This window comes from Chanos chanos, chromosome 6, assembly GCF_902362185.1.
Source record: "Chanos chanos chromosome 6, fChaCha1.1, whole genome shotgun sequence".
In the NCBI taxonomy this organism is placed as follows: domain Eukaryota; kingdom Metazoa; phylum Chordata; class Actinopteri; order Gonorynchiformes; family Chanidae; genus Chanos; species Chanos chanos.
Window position 1 is genome coordinate 23,506,130 of NC_044500.1, and position 13,428 is coordinate 23,519,557.

At 40.5% G+C, this 13,428-nt stretch overlaps 1 protein-coding gene across 1 annotated transcript in view; it reads right to left on the bottom strand.

Annotated features, from left to right (window-relative positions):
* Positions 1-5,010: 5,010 nt before the first annotated feature.
* The window catches only part of LOC115815218 (zinc finger E-box-binding homeobox 2), an 11,827-nt gene continuing 3,409 nt past the window's right edge, over positions 5,011-13,428 (bottom strand). The window contains exons 2-7 of the mRNA XM_030778178.1: positions 13,229-13,414; positions 11,030-11,184; positions 10,433-10,541; positions 8,861-10,296; positions 7,843-8,026; positions 5,011-5,591 (exon numbers count right to left, since the gene is read on the bottom strand). Of these exons, the coding sequence (XP_030634038.1) occupies positions 5,011-5,591; positions 7,843-8,026; positions 8,861-10,296; positions 10,433-10,541; positions 11,030-11,184; positions 13,229-13,414 (2,651 nt within the window). The remainder of the gene's footprint in view (positions 5,592-7,842; positions 8,027-8,860; positions 10,297-10,432; positions 10,542-11,029; positions 11,185-13,228; positions 13,415-13,428) is intronic.

The window sequence follows — 13,428 nt, forward strand, 5'->3', positions numbered from 1 at the left end:
ATGCAGTGGTTGACTGAGAGTGTGTGTGTGAGAGTGTGTGTCTCAGATTAGGGCTCAGGTTGTGCAGTAGCAGACACAGAGGACAGTCCAGGCGACTGGATGTGTCAAATTATATTATTATTTGACGTACTTCTTCTGTTATCTTAAGCATACCATGATTGATGATGTTCATTCATGAAAAGCTGAGCATTATATTTCTGGCTTTGAGGTCTAGTGTTGCTTTTACAACAAAGAAAGTAATGTCAATTCATTCGTGAAACAGACCCCCATGCATTTACATTGAAATGATACAAAGTGAAAATTAGAGTCATGACTACACTGCTCCACTGAAGCGTAACTGTTCACTACTTGTCTGCTGGTGTCAGCTGAAGGCCTTTAACCTGCAAAAGCACTGAGTCACTGCCCAGAAGGGGGGGCACCGTTCTCTGCAGGGGCACTACCCTGTCAGCCTGACTGGAGATAAGGGACATGAGAGAGCTCCGTCTGTGGTGACTGAAAATCAACAAAACAGTTCCAGTGATTCAGACTGAAAGCCGTCACTAATTCTTTTTAGTTAGAGTGGAATATGCATGTTTTAAATGACTTTTTTTGTAGGTTATTTTAGTAAGTGTGGAATATACATGTTTTAATTGACTTGTTTATAGGTTATACTAGTTAGAGTAGAATATGCATGTTTTAATTGACTTGTTTACAGGTAATATTGAAAGTCATGGGTGTAGTGAGGCAAACAAGATGGAAACAAGACGTCGGACAAAAATTTAAATGATGGGTTAGTTATCAGCAAAAAACCAAATCCACTCTGAGATAGGCAGCCAGATCAGTAATTACATGACAGATTGAAAGTCAAGAAAATAAAAAAAATGACAAAATGTATGTATTTCCATATATTTATGTTTCTAGAATATATTTGGAGTGTATATAGAGTATATTTTGGCATGTATTTAGAATATATTTAGCAGTGTCTTTAGAAGTGTATTTTGGAGTATATTTTAGTATTTATTTAGAGTATATACTGGTATGTATTTAGAATATGTTTTGAAGTGTATTTTGGAGCATAATATAGTGTGCATTTGGAGTTGGACATGTGTTCATGGAGGTGGTAGTAGCTACCCTGCTAAAACTGAAAATTGTCAGAGATGCGATGGACAGCCACTGCCAGAAGAGCAAACACTTGGATTTCTTTTTCTTTTATTGCAGCAGTATGTACTACAGTACTGTTGGGCAACAAGTGGAGGAGAGATTTTTTATATTACAATGCGCGGACTAATAAATGTTTCAGTGATTCTGAGATTTAACATTGTACAGACTCTCCCCATGTCCATGTCTCCCTGTTTCTATCTCTCTCTGACCCTCTCTTCCTCCCCCACTGTTCCTTTGACCCTTTTTTATGGCTCAAGCCTCTCTGCATTCAGGACCACTGCACATCAAAACAAAAATCACTTGCAGTAACAGATAACAAACACCAGCCTCAGCATCAACAACCCCCATATCATTTGGTCAAAAGTTGATAACGATCAATTCAAGGGAGACTAGATCACCTTGGGAGGTTAGTTTCCCCGCGAGAATGCAATTCAGAGCATGCCACAGGCCCCATTTGCATGGCTCCACTCGGGTACAAACTATGCAGAACAAAGGAAAAATGAAACTAACCATACGATACTATCAAGTAATTATGCATATCAAGTCATAACTGTCCCTATACTCATAAGAGTGCGGTAAGACTTAAAAATAACCAGGAGCCAAGTTAAACATGGAGCTAATTTTCTGGCCATCAGTGGAACTGTGCTGTTAAAGAAACCATATTTGGTCTTCTTTGGAAGCATAACATGTGTCAGATATTCTTTAGTGTGAAAAGGTTGTGTAAAATTATTTCAATAAAGCTCGAATTAACACTTTACAAGTTCCAAAGAGTGTTTCTTCCCTTCAGAGACACCCCCAAGAGGATAGCTTCACCCCCATCTGCAAATCAGATAAAATGCCAGACCTCCTGCTATTCTACAGTTCAGCTAAGCTACAGGTTCAGTTTAGCGTCAGTTGAGCTTCGGTTGTTTCAACTGTGATGTAGACTGTCCATTCCGTCCTGTTCATCTCTGCGAAGAATCAGCCCAGCCTCACCACTTTGGAATATATATACATATATAGAGAGAGAGAGAGAGAGAGAGAGAGACACACACACACACTCACACACACACACACACACACACACACACACATACATACATGTAATGGTCATATTAGCTTGTCTTTACTCAAATTATTGTTTTTTTATGTAATTATTCACCTCATTAAGGAAATTAGTCCATAGCTTCAGTTTTAGGGTAATTTAGTTTGAGTTTTTTATTGGATGGAAAGATGATGTAAACCAACCAAGCCAGTTTTTCCATGTAAGTCCAGTAAAAACATTAAGGTTGTAATGTCGGAATTTTGTATATGTGATGGGTATTTTATGGTAGATTTGACAATGACTGCATAAATTTAGTATGTCAGGGCTGGCAGACATTCTTGATTATACTCCTGATGGTTTTCCTGATGGTCCTGCATATTCGATGTGTGCCAACTCCATTCATACAAAAAAAAAAAAAACCCAGACAAAAAAAAAAACATGAGCAAAAACACACACATACAAGAGTAAAGGTTTCCAAATATGTACATCTTTATTACAAACAGTGCATATATAAAATCAAAATTAAAATAGAATAAAGCTAATTGAGTTGGTGCCCAGGTGACATTGCTGTAGTACTGGAAATTCCATACAATATTTGAAGGTGCATTTTTAAACCTTTTTTAGCCACGTTACACTTTTAAAAATAGAAACTAAATACTAAAAAAATGCTGGTACTACAATAAGCTTTCAGCACCTTTTTTAAAAAAGCGCTGGTCATTGACTGCTACAGGTGTCACTCCGTGCAGAGAAACACAAACACTTAAAGGACTTCAGTATGACAGGGCTTCAGATTGTATGCTCACATGCTAAAAAAACGAAGTTAGTCTGGATTATCACTAACCCCCCAGCTATTCTAGATTTTTAACTAATCTCCATGTACAGTCACCTCCAAAATTCTTCAGAAAAATGCCTTAAACATGTTAAATGTTAAAATGGGTTAAACCTGCTGTGTGAAACACAGCAGAGACAATAATACATTTTTTGTTGTAAAATATGAGGGAAGGACATGCTGCTATCCTGCCACAGTTGAAGTCTTTTACAATCAATTGTATGTTTCTCAAAAACACTTTTTTTAAATAAATACAAAATGAAAAGATTTAACATACTAAAAATTTGTATATAAACCCTCTTCAGTAATAGCTAAGGCTTTATTAAGCTTGCACAGGGGCTGAAACATGGGTGATAAACGGCTGAAGTTGGCCTCAAGCACATGTCAAAATGCACAAAGGTCAATGTCTTCCTTAAAGGTCAGTGTCTTCCCAAAGGCAGTTGAAAGCCACAGAGTGAAGAATTCTATTTATGAAGTATTGTTTATAAAGCAAAATTATAAAGTAAAATGTACTCAGTATGCGGAAAAATTCAAGTATATGTTGGCACAGTCTTTTTTTTCTTTTTTGCCTCTTTTTACTGGGGTGAACAATACTTTTAGAGGTGACTACACCTTGTAGATTTTTTGACTGTTTTGCATGTGACCCTGTAAAAAGGCATAAGGCAAAAGGTAGGGAAGATTGCTCTCTCCATGAAGGCCAAACCTCAGTCTGTGTGCCCAGTGCATGGATTAATGAGGTCAACACATTCAGAGATGAATGTTTTGCTGGTGCTGACATATTGCAGTGCTCAGTCGTACTGACCTCTGTGCTTTAACCGGCAAGTACTCAGCTGTACACTGCAAATGTGAATATCAGACCAAACAGAATACTGTTTTTGTATTTGAGACAATGAAAATCACTGTACTAATCCTGACAAAGGCTTCTTGGTGAAAATAGTGATTAAAAATGCATACTTCTTGTTGAAAACATTGATTAAAAATGCATTCTTGTTGTTCCTTCCGTTTCTTTTTATGATCCCAAAACCAGCACCTTTCTCAATCTTTATTGTTTGTTTTGGGCAATAATACAATAAACTTACACACATTTCTCATGGGGTTATTACTAGATGTGTTTTAGGCAATAATGCAATAAACTTACACACATTTCTCATGGAGTTATTATTAGATGTTTTTCATGTTTCTCGTATGATTGGCATGTTCATTTGATTAATTTGAATTGTGACACTCCTGTGATGGAAGATAAAGGAAACTTCCACGTGCAGCTGGGAATATGTGACTTTTTAATGCTATGTGGCTCTTTAATGCTTTAGAAATTGGTATATAAAATTTTGATGGTGAAATTAGTGAAAAATCAGTGCTTGCTGTTGGAACGTATTTTAGGTTCACTGCTCTTTTAGAGAATTACACTGGAAGCCATTACCATCATACTCACTTGATGGTACAAAGCTGGTGTGCCATCTGGTGTGTGCACATAGTGACCCAAATGCTTTTACAAATCTTCAAATTAAAGTCTACCTTGACTGGTCTTCTCATGTTTTTAACAGACGTATTCAGTCATTTGCAGTTGATGTGGTGTTTGAATATGAGTTGTGTAAGGTGAAGCTAATATTGAAAACTGTGGTTAGTTTTGTATCTCAAGCTCATGCCCACTTCACTTTGTATCTTACCACATGCCCACTTCTCTACCTTGTTTTTGGTATTGTTAATAAACATATAAATTTGATCTTTTGTTTGTGGGACTCAGCAGAGTTTTCAGGTATTTAAATTAATTTGGTCTCAAAATCTTAGTGTGACTGCTGCTTCTGTTTGTATAGAAGGCAGTTTTTTTTGCTGCTGTTGTTTATTTTTTTTCCTTATGGTCTTTCATTGGAAAAAGAAACCTTCACTGAATGTGAGATTTTTAGAGTGGCAGAGCTGACCACATTTAACTGATAGCTTAATGTAAAACCATAATCATACAGTTTGATGTACTGGTGCATATTGGGATTTTTCACATTTGAAGGTGCTGAGTATATGATTACCCCATTTCTCTGTTTGTACTCTCCTCTCTCCCAGTTTCCTTGCCTTCCTTCTCCTCTTCTTCTCCTATTCCCCTGCACCCTTCATCTTCGGTGGAAGGTTTCAGTCTGGGGCTGAGAATCTGGCCTATACCCCCCCCTTCTCCAGTCTCTGTCTTGCTGTCTTGCATTCCTTTTGTGTGGCTACTCAACAACCTCTCTTCATCATCTTCCTCTTCCTCCTGCTCTTCCCTGAGTTTGTCTGGTGGCCCATCCAGGCTGGAGTCACTGAGAATGGTGGGAGTGTCCTCCTGAGTCAGCAACACTCCTCGGGATCCACAGTCAAGCTCCATCCCAGGATTTCTGTAGTAGGGTCCGGTCCCCAGAGACAGCTCCTCTCGTGGCTCGTGGTCCTGGTCCCGACTGCAGAAGGCGTAACGGTGGTTCATGTGCTGGGAGTAGGAGCCAGAGTGAGAGAAACGCTTGCCACATTTGTCACACTGATAGGGCTTCTCCCCTGAGTGCAGACGACTATGCTCTATCAGGTGGTGTTTGTGCTTGAATGCCTTTTTGCATGTTTTACACTCATGGGGACGTTTTCCTGAGAAGGTAGAGGGTGAGAGAAGAAAGCTCAGTTGAGACTGGGAATCTTCCCGATCTAGCAGTCTAAGTGAAGACTACATGATGTGAAAATGTGGATTTCTTTATCTAGCTGACAAGAGTTATGGGGCCAAAGAAAAAAACGTCACTACATTTTCTTCTTCAAAAATTTTTGTTTTTTAAATTACTAATTGCTGTATATCTGATTAATTATGTCTTGAATTTGATCATTTTGATCATTTGTTGGTCATCTTACACTCATGAGCATATTTATTTATTCATTATTTATATCTATATTCATATATTTTCATTTGATTTATACTTGTATCTAGAGAAAGTGGCAGATCAAGTTATTAGCTCAAATGTCACAAGCCAATAGAAAAAAATGATCTTGCCAAGATACTTCAACCTCTGGATATCACTTCACCCTTCAACCTCTGAATACTACATTTGGAAGAATCTGTATTTGAGTGTCTTCTCGATTATATTAGCATAGAACCTGTAATTTTGTCTCTCTCACTGTTGTATTGTTTTCCTTAAACTTATTTTTCATGATGTGTCCACACTACTTCAGCTATAAGTCACAACAGCAAAAGCAACATTCAGTAACCAGTGTCATGGTGGAGAGGCACGTGCTGATGAATAAATCTGATTATTTTAACTAGCAGTAGACATTTTTCCTACATATGGTAAGCACTAGTGTTTTTTAGATCTCAGCTACAGTCAGTTAGAGTGGACATCACAGAAATGCCAAATGCCATCATATCTGCTGTCACATACCATAAGCTTTGTTAAGACTCACAGCAATTACCCACATGATTAACGCACAGCCCATGCCAGCTCCTCAGCTGGCCAGTATTGGAGTGGATGGTTTGATGGGGAATGGATCAGTAGTGTGCATAGGCAATACTGATGTCACTGGAGGTCATTGGAGGACAAGCCAGAACGCTTAATGCTTCATTAATTCACACACAGCTCAGATGATTTGTCCTTGTGAATGTATCACCTCCAAATTATGATTTGTCACTTTGGTTCAACTTTTCAGTGCAAACAATTAGCCTCATCTGGCCTTTTGCTAGTGAGAGCACAGATCTCCTGATTAGGGCATAGTCTCTGAGCTCCTGTGTGTGAACTCTCGAACTGCAGAAACTCTCTTGCCACCTATTCTTGCTAGCTGCCCAGCAAAGAGTTAAAACAAATATCCTGGTTTTATTTATTTTTATTGCAACTTTATTACATTTAAACAATGATTCTGTCAGCAGGGTGAACTGGGTAAAAACCCTTCTTTAACAGCAGTGGACATATAGTGTGCACCTGCACAGACTTTCCTGGTTCTGATTTTGATAGCAGCTGATAACTATTACAGTAAAAGAACATGGACACCCTGCAGATTAGATGTAGACCATGATTAGACTAGACATCAAGAAAGGGAAAGAGAAAAATTCTGCCTTCATGCCATTAGGTAAATAGCCCACAAGTGCATGCTTTCCTGTCTCCTGCATACTCTTGAAGAATTCAGTTTTTAGCTGTCATCTCCTGTGTTTCGCTGGATCTGTTGATGGTTCAGATGGAAACTGAACATGTGAAAAGTATTTTGTACTTTGTAGTCATTTCACCTGGTACTTCTTTTTATTCTTACTCAGTCTGGTTTTTGGAGGGCTATTTTTACTTCTTCTTGGGTCATTATTTTTAACGAGTAACCACTTTTACTTGAGTATGTTTTTTTTTTCTTTTTGACTACCCGCCCCGGCCACCCTCTTCAAATCACTTAACTTATTTTTTGTTCAGAATTTGGGTCTGGTGATGTGCTTGTGCACGTTATTCAGAAAAAACTATGCATTCTAGTGTGGAACTGAACTCTGAAGTGTGGAACTAAGCTTTGGCGGACTGTTTCACATAAACTGAAACCGCTGCACTGTGTTGTTGTTTTTTGATGTGTTTGTGAGGAATAATGCACAGTCATGACTGTAAAACAAGCAGGGCTGTTCACTTTCTCTTTTTGTGCATTTCGTGTAGTGTAACATGACTGGGTGTGAAGCGGTTTGCATTAAATAAAATCCATGACCACGCATGGATTAGAATAAAGTATTTAATCATACCAAGGAAAAGTATACCTATAATATAAAATGCATAAATATATTATTTATTATATGTTTATATGATGATCCCTGTGGCACATACCCAGGTACTCACACTGAAAAGAAGGAGGTATTCATGTATGGAGTGTGTGTATGTTGAAGTCAAAGGTCTACCTGTGTGTTCATATTTGTGTCGCAGGAGAGAGCTGCTTTTCTGAAAAGTCTTGTCACAGATATCACAGGCATAAAGGCCTTCGTCTGTCTTCCTCAGTCTCCTTCTCCCAGGGCCGAGCTCTCCATCCACTCCCTCATCCATGACCGGGATCAAATCCAGACACCCTCTTTTTATCGCTTTGCCCTGGAGGAAAGGGACCCACGATTCTCTAGCTTTCAAACAGGGCTCTTAGGTTTCACAACTATCACAAATGCCCACTTCCTAAGTAATATATAGCACTGTTTAGTCACACCTCTAGAGCACAACACTCTCTGATCACAGTATTTCTGAGGATGATGTTGATGCTTAGGCTTTAAAAGGCCTTCCATCATACACTTAAACATAACATTATAACGTTATATGATCCTAAATGTAACAGTAGAAGGAGTGGTAGTTGTCCATAGCAGATATATAAGTAATATACAGGGGCCATTGCACATGGTCTAGTGTGATGTACTTAAACACACACTCAAATAAAACATCCTCACCCATGTTACTTATCACGCTAGGAATTCCCCACTGACTAAAGCCAAAAATACAGGGGAAACAATCTAATCAAATGACAGTGTGAGATATGTTTCCGATTTATACTGGCTTTGATTTAGATGGCTAAAATGCCATCTGTTACAATCACAGTCACACAATCACTGTTAAAATCTCAGATGAACTGAAAATTTAATTTAAATTAAGTGTCAGTTTGCTAATACCAGAAAATTAGCAGACTTAGGTTGTGTTCTGCTTAAAAAGGGTTTAGAATTTATACATGTTAATATGTGTTTTTTATTAAGCATGGACAGTTTTCATAATGTTTACTGGTTACTCCTCTCACTGTACTCCAACACTGACACTGTACCAAATGTAGAAACTGAATGTAATATTTCAAAGTGTTGTATTTTGAGTGTGAAAGCAGATGATGACATGCAACTTAAGTGTAGTTCACTGAATGGTGAAAGGTGAATTTTCCACATGGGTCCTTACCATCATAGCATGTCTTTCCCGTTGAATCCTTTTGAAGACAAAATCGGTGTCCGACTCCAGCATGTAAGCCACAGGCGATAGGAAGCCAGGGGTAGGGTGCATGCTGGCAGGACGTGATGCCGCTGCCTCCTGTCCCATTCCTCCAAGCCCAGGGGGGATGAGGGTATTGATGAAGGGGTAAGTACTGTAAATGGAGCTGCCGAACACAGGGGTTCCCATGTAACCCGCTCCAGCCTGTCGCTCCTGTAGAGTCATTCTTGATTTCTGAAATGGACTGTCCAGAACTCTTTGTTCTGTATGGGGAACATTTCCATTACAGGTCCTCTTTCTAGCACTGTCTGTCTGGGCTTTGGGCAGGGAGAGGTCAAGGGGCTCATTTTTTGGACTGGTAGAGCCAGGGGATTCTAGGGGTGGGTTTGCTCTGTTTTGGGGGGAGGAGTTAGCAGACAGGTCCAGGCACACGGGTGAACCATACAAAGAGGAAGGCACCTGTCTCCTGTCCCTATGTGATGGTGAAGATATCTCTAGGTTTGGACTGAGGGAACTGGCATTATCAGGGTTGCCTATGTCTGGATTTAGCCAACAGGAGCGAGAGACTAATGGCTCTGAGCAGAGCTGCATAGTGGACTGTTCTGTGACCAAGAGCTGTTGGGGAATGGAGTGCCATGCAGCTGCCCTGTGTGGAGACAACCTGTCTTTGGGGAGGCCATTGGCAATGGCTGAGAGGACTTTCTGAGGGTCCTGCGAGTGAGGAGAGGTTCCTTTACCATGGGGGAACTCAGGCATGATGTCTCGGCCCATTTTACAATGGTATAGCTCATGCTGCTGGAGAAGGGCAGCACTGGGAAAGAGCTGGCTACACCAGCGACACATCACTTTACCACCCATCCCTGGCATGGATGGCGTCTCACCCTGTCGTATCCAGCCATAGGAACTCCTGCCCTCTCTCTTCTCTCTTTCTTCTTGTCCTCCTATCTCTTCTTGTATTTTTCTCTCATCCTTCCCCACAGCTCCTTGTAGCATCTCCTGCAGAAGATGTTCAAACTTCCCACCAGAGTGCAGGTAGGGTAACAGGGTGGTGCCCCTCAAAATGCCTGGGCTAAGTGCAAAGTCAGCAGCGGGGTTCCACAGCCTGCCCAGGCCAGAGCCTTGGAGAGGGGTCAGCTGATGATCCTGAGCCAGAGCAAGCAGCTGCTGACTGTCAGATGCGTAAAGAGAGTCCTTCCCAGTGCTGCTATCCTTGGCTGCAGCCTGCGACTGCAGGGGATTGAGGGAACTGGCCTGGTTTATGTGGCCATTATATGATTCACTATTGCCACTTCCTCCACCTGCTACTGCACCCCCACTCAGGCATTTCTTACTGCTGAGATGGGAACTGTAGGACCCTGAGTGCGAGAAGCGCTTCTTACAGTGGGAGCATTCATACGGTTTCTCACCTGAAGAAACGTAGACCATTTATGACACTAACCTTTCTTTGTAGGTTGTGATATTTGCAACAATTTAAATGACTTCCAGGACAAAGTAATTATTCTACTTATGATCAAACAGCATTTCTGAGACTGGATTTCTTACCACTGTGGATGCGAAGGTGTTCTTTGAGGTGATGCTTGTACTTAAATGCTTTTCCGCACTGCAAACACTTGAATTTTCTGTTCTCCATGGAGCTATTAGACACCTGATTCTGACACATACACACACACACACACACACACACACACACACACACACACACACATTATTTGTTTTGCGTAATGCTCACTGGTAATGATGTACAAAAAAAATCTATAATATTTTTGCATTAATGAATAAGAGCATTATAATGACTTGTGATGATATTTATTTATTATGGATTTAAAAATAAAGATACAAAGCATGCCTTCTGTGACAGCCTGAAAAGACAGAGTTTCTCTCTGTTTGCGGTTAACGCCAGCGTTGATTCAGTGATACCTAAGAGCTATATAATTTCACGCTGTGAGTAAGGCCAGTACACAGGCCCTCTCTCAGACCAGCTGATTCTTCATGCACCGCAATGCCAGGCTGTGCAAATACTTCATGGCTATTTCAAACACACTCACATCACACTACTTTATTTAAGCTGGTGTGTCCTCTGGGTTTTTAAGTGCTATGGCTGTAGTGATTGTGGTATGTCCCAATCTACCACGCCCTCACCTTCTCATGAATCTGGTGATGCAGTGACATGTGACGGTCCATCTGTGCCCAGTGGGTGGCGGTGTACCCACACAGAGGGCAGATGTTGTGCCCGGATTCCCGCTCGGGGCACATCTTCATGTGTTCTGTTAGGGACATGTTGTGGCTGTATATGCCTTGGCAAAATGGACACTCACGAGAGGCCATCATTAGAGAAATCCAACTCACGGATGCAATGTCTGCAAGGAAAAGAAAGAGTAGCTTCACTAGACCATCAAACTGCATAATTGCATGAGACATTCACATTTATGCACATACACTCAGGCAGAATCAACACAGAACCCTCGGAAAACAGCAAAAGTATTTCAGTGTGTGTGAACACAAGGACTAAATCATACACTGCACAGTCAAAAAGCCAGACAGTTGGCCACGAATGCAGAAACAAAACCAAATCACAAAATGAATTAACATACTCAAACCTGTCAAGACCTCTCCCAAACTTGCACTTTACCAAAGGTCTTCAAAAAAAAAAAAAGATTACTAGTTTTATATACTGTAGTTTCATATACTTTTAAGGCAGTTGAAAAAAAATCCAAACCATTTATAACAATATAACAAAATATTAACACAATATACGATAACATTTCATTTATTTAGTATTTCATCCTAGGATGTTGCAGGCCTGATTCTGTACATGCATCTTTGAATTTTCCATTTTCATGAGTTATCTTTTCACAAAAGCAGTTCAATAACAATGGGTTCACTGTGTAAATTATTAGGACAATTTTCCTACCGCTGCACAGCTGAAAAGGCTATGAGGGCCCATCAGGGAGTGGGAAACAAGCTGAGTGAATGTTACTGGGACTTTTCATCACTTTGATGTCCAAATATTACCTTTCCTCACAGATGATGTCTGTGCGGCAGGTGACCAGCAGGCAGGGGGGGTGTCACCATGGTTACGTGCAGTGGGGTATGTGGTTTGTGTGGTGCTGTGAGTCTGATAGTCAGAGACACTGGATGGATGACTGACTTGACTGAGCTGTGGCAGGACATCATAACAAGTCGACTTCTTCACCGTGTGAGAGTCAGCAGTCTGCCCTAAGGAAAACAAAAAACAGAGTACGACTCTCTAATCTTGCCTGTCAAAAGATATAATTTACAAACCTTGTAAATACATTTTTCATTACATTCTTTCTATATTAAACATGAATTTTTCTTTCACTCAAGATCCTATGCCATTATTATATTCCATATTCTGAGGAATTCCAGACATATTTGGGAATTACTAGTCCTGAAATGGAACAGAGTAGCCAAAATGTTCACATGAAGGTGTAACATTCAAGGGAAAAAAATGTTCACATGAGAGAGTAACATCCGGGGGGAAAAAGAGCTGTAATGCAAACAGAGAAATCTCTTTAGGGATGAGAGGCAGCAAAGCAGCAAAGCATTGTACTGTGAGTGTTGGAAGACGTCTTCCAGATGTTTCCCGATTTTGACATATTTCCAAGTTTTTTCGGTCAGTGTGGTTCAGAGCTGTAAAAACTCGTTTTGCCTTCAGTAGACACAGACCCACCATCACATGCGAAAGACAGGAAATGAGAAGGGGGCTTGGGGAGAAAAAAACAGAAAAAGAGCAGTCACTGTCGTAGGTGAATAAGGTAAACCTTCAATCTGTCAAAATAGAGAGGGAAAGCCCTCAGTGGTGTGTTTCAATAGAGGTAAGTGTTCTGATAGTGTAGTGTGTATTTTTTGTCATGCTTGGTGACACCTGTGTTCTGCAGTACACAACCATGGCATCATTTAACAGAGCCATCAAAAAAAAAAAAAAATTATCTTGATGTCACAAAGGGGTTTCAATTTCTTTAAAGACTTATCTTCACTAATATCTTGACTGCTACTTCCAAGACTGTTGAAACTAAAACACACATGAAGGAGGTAACAACACAGAAAAAATGTTGTCAGTTGTAACCAAATTGGCAACTTGGCTTTTTACATACAATTTATTGCAAGACAATAGGCGTCACACCAGTGACAGTGCAAAACAACAAACATGCTCAACTAAAGCATTACATGATCTCATCTTATCGTCTGAAGACAGAAACCTCCTGCCTAAAATAAAACCCCTCCAAAAGTTTCAGTCCACTCAACTTCATGATCGAGGCAAAACCTTGTGAGATAACTGACTTAAAAGGACATTCTTACTCTTTATTTTATGCTCACTCTTGGCCCAGGGGTCCGGTGGGCTAAGGCTGGGGGCACGAGCACTGCCGCTGGGGCTGGCAGACTGGGCGCCTTCACTGGACATGAGGCTTACTCTGTGTTGCAGGTTGGTGCCATGCTGTGCCTCCATCCCTGACAAGGCCAAATCATCCTCGCCCCCCAAGTCCATTGAACACTCTGCGTGAACTACACGTCAACAG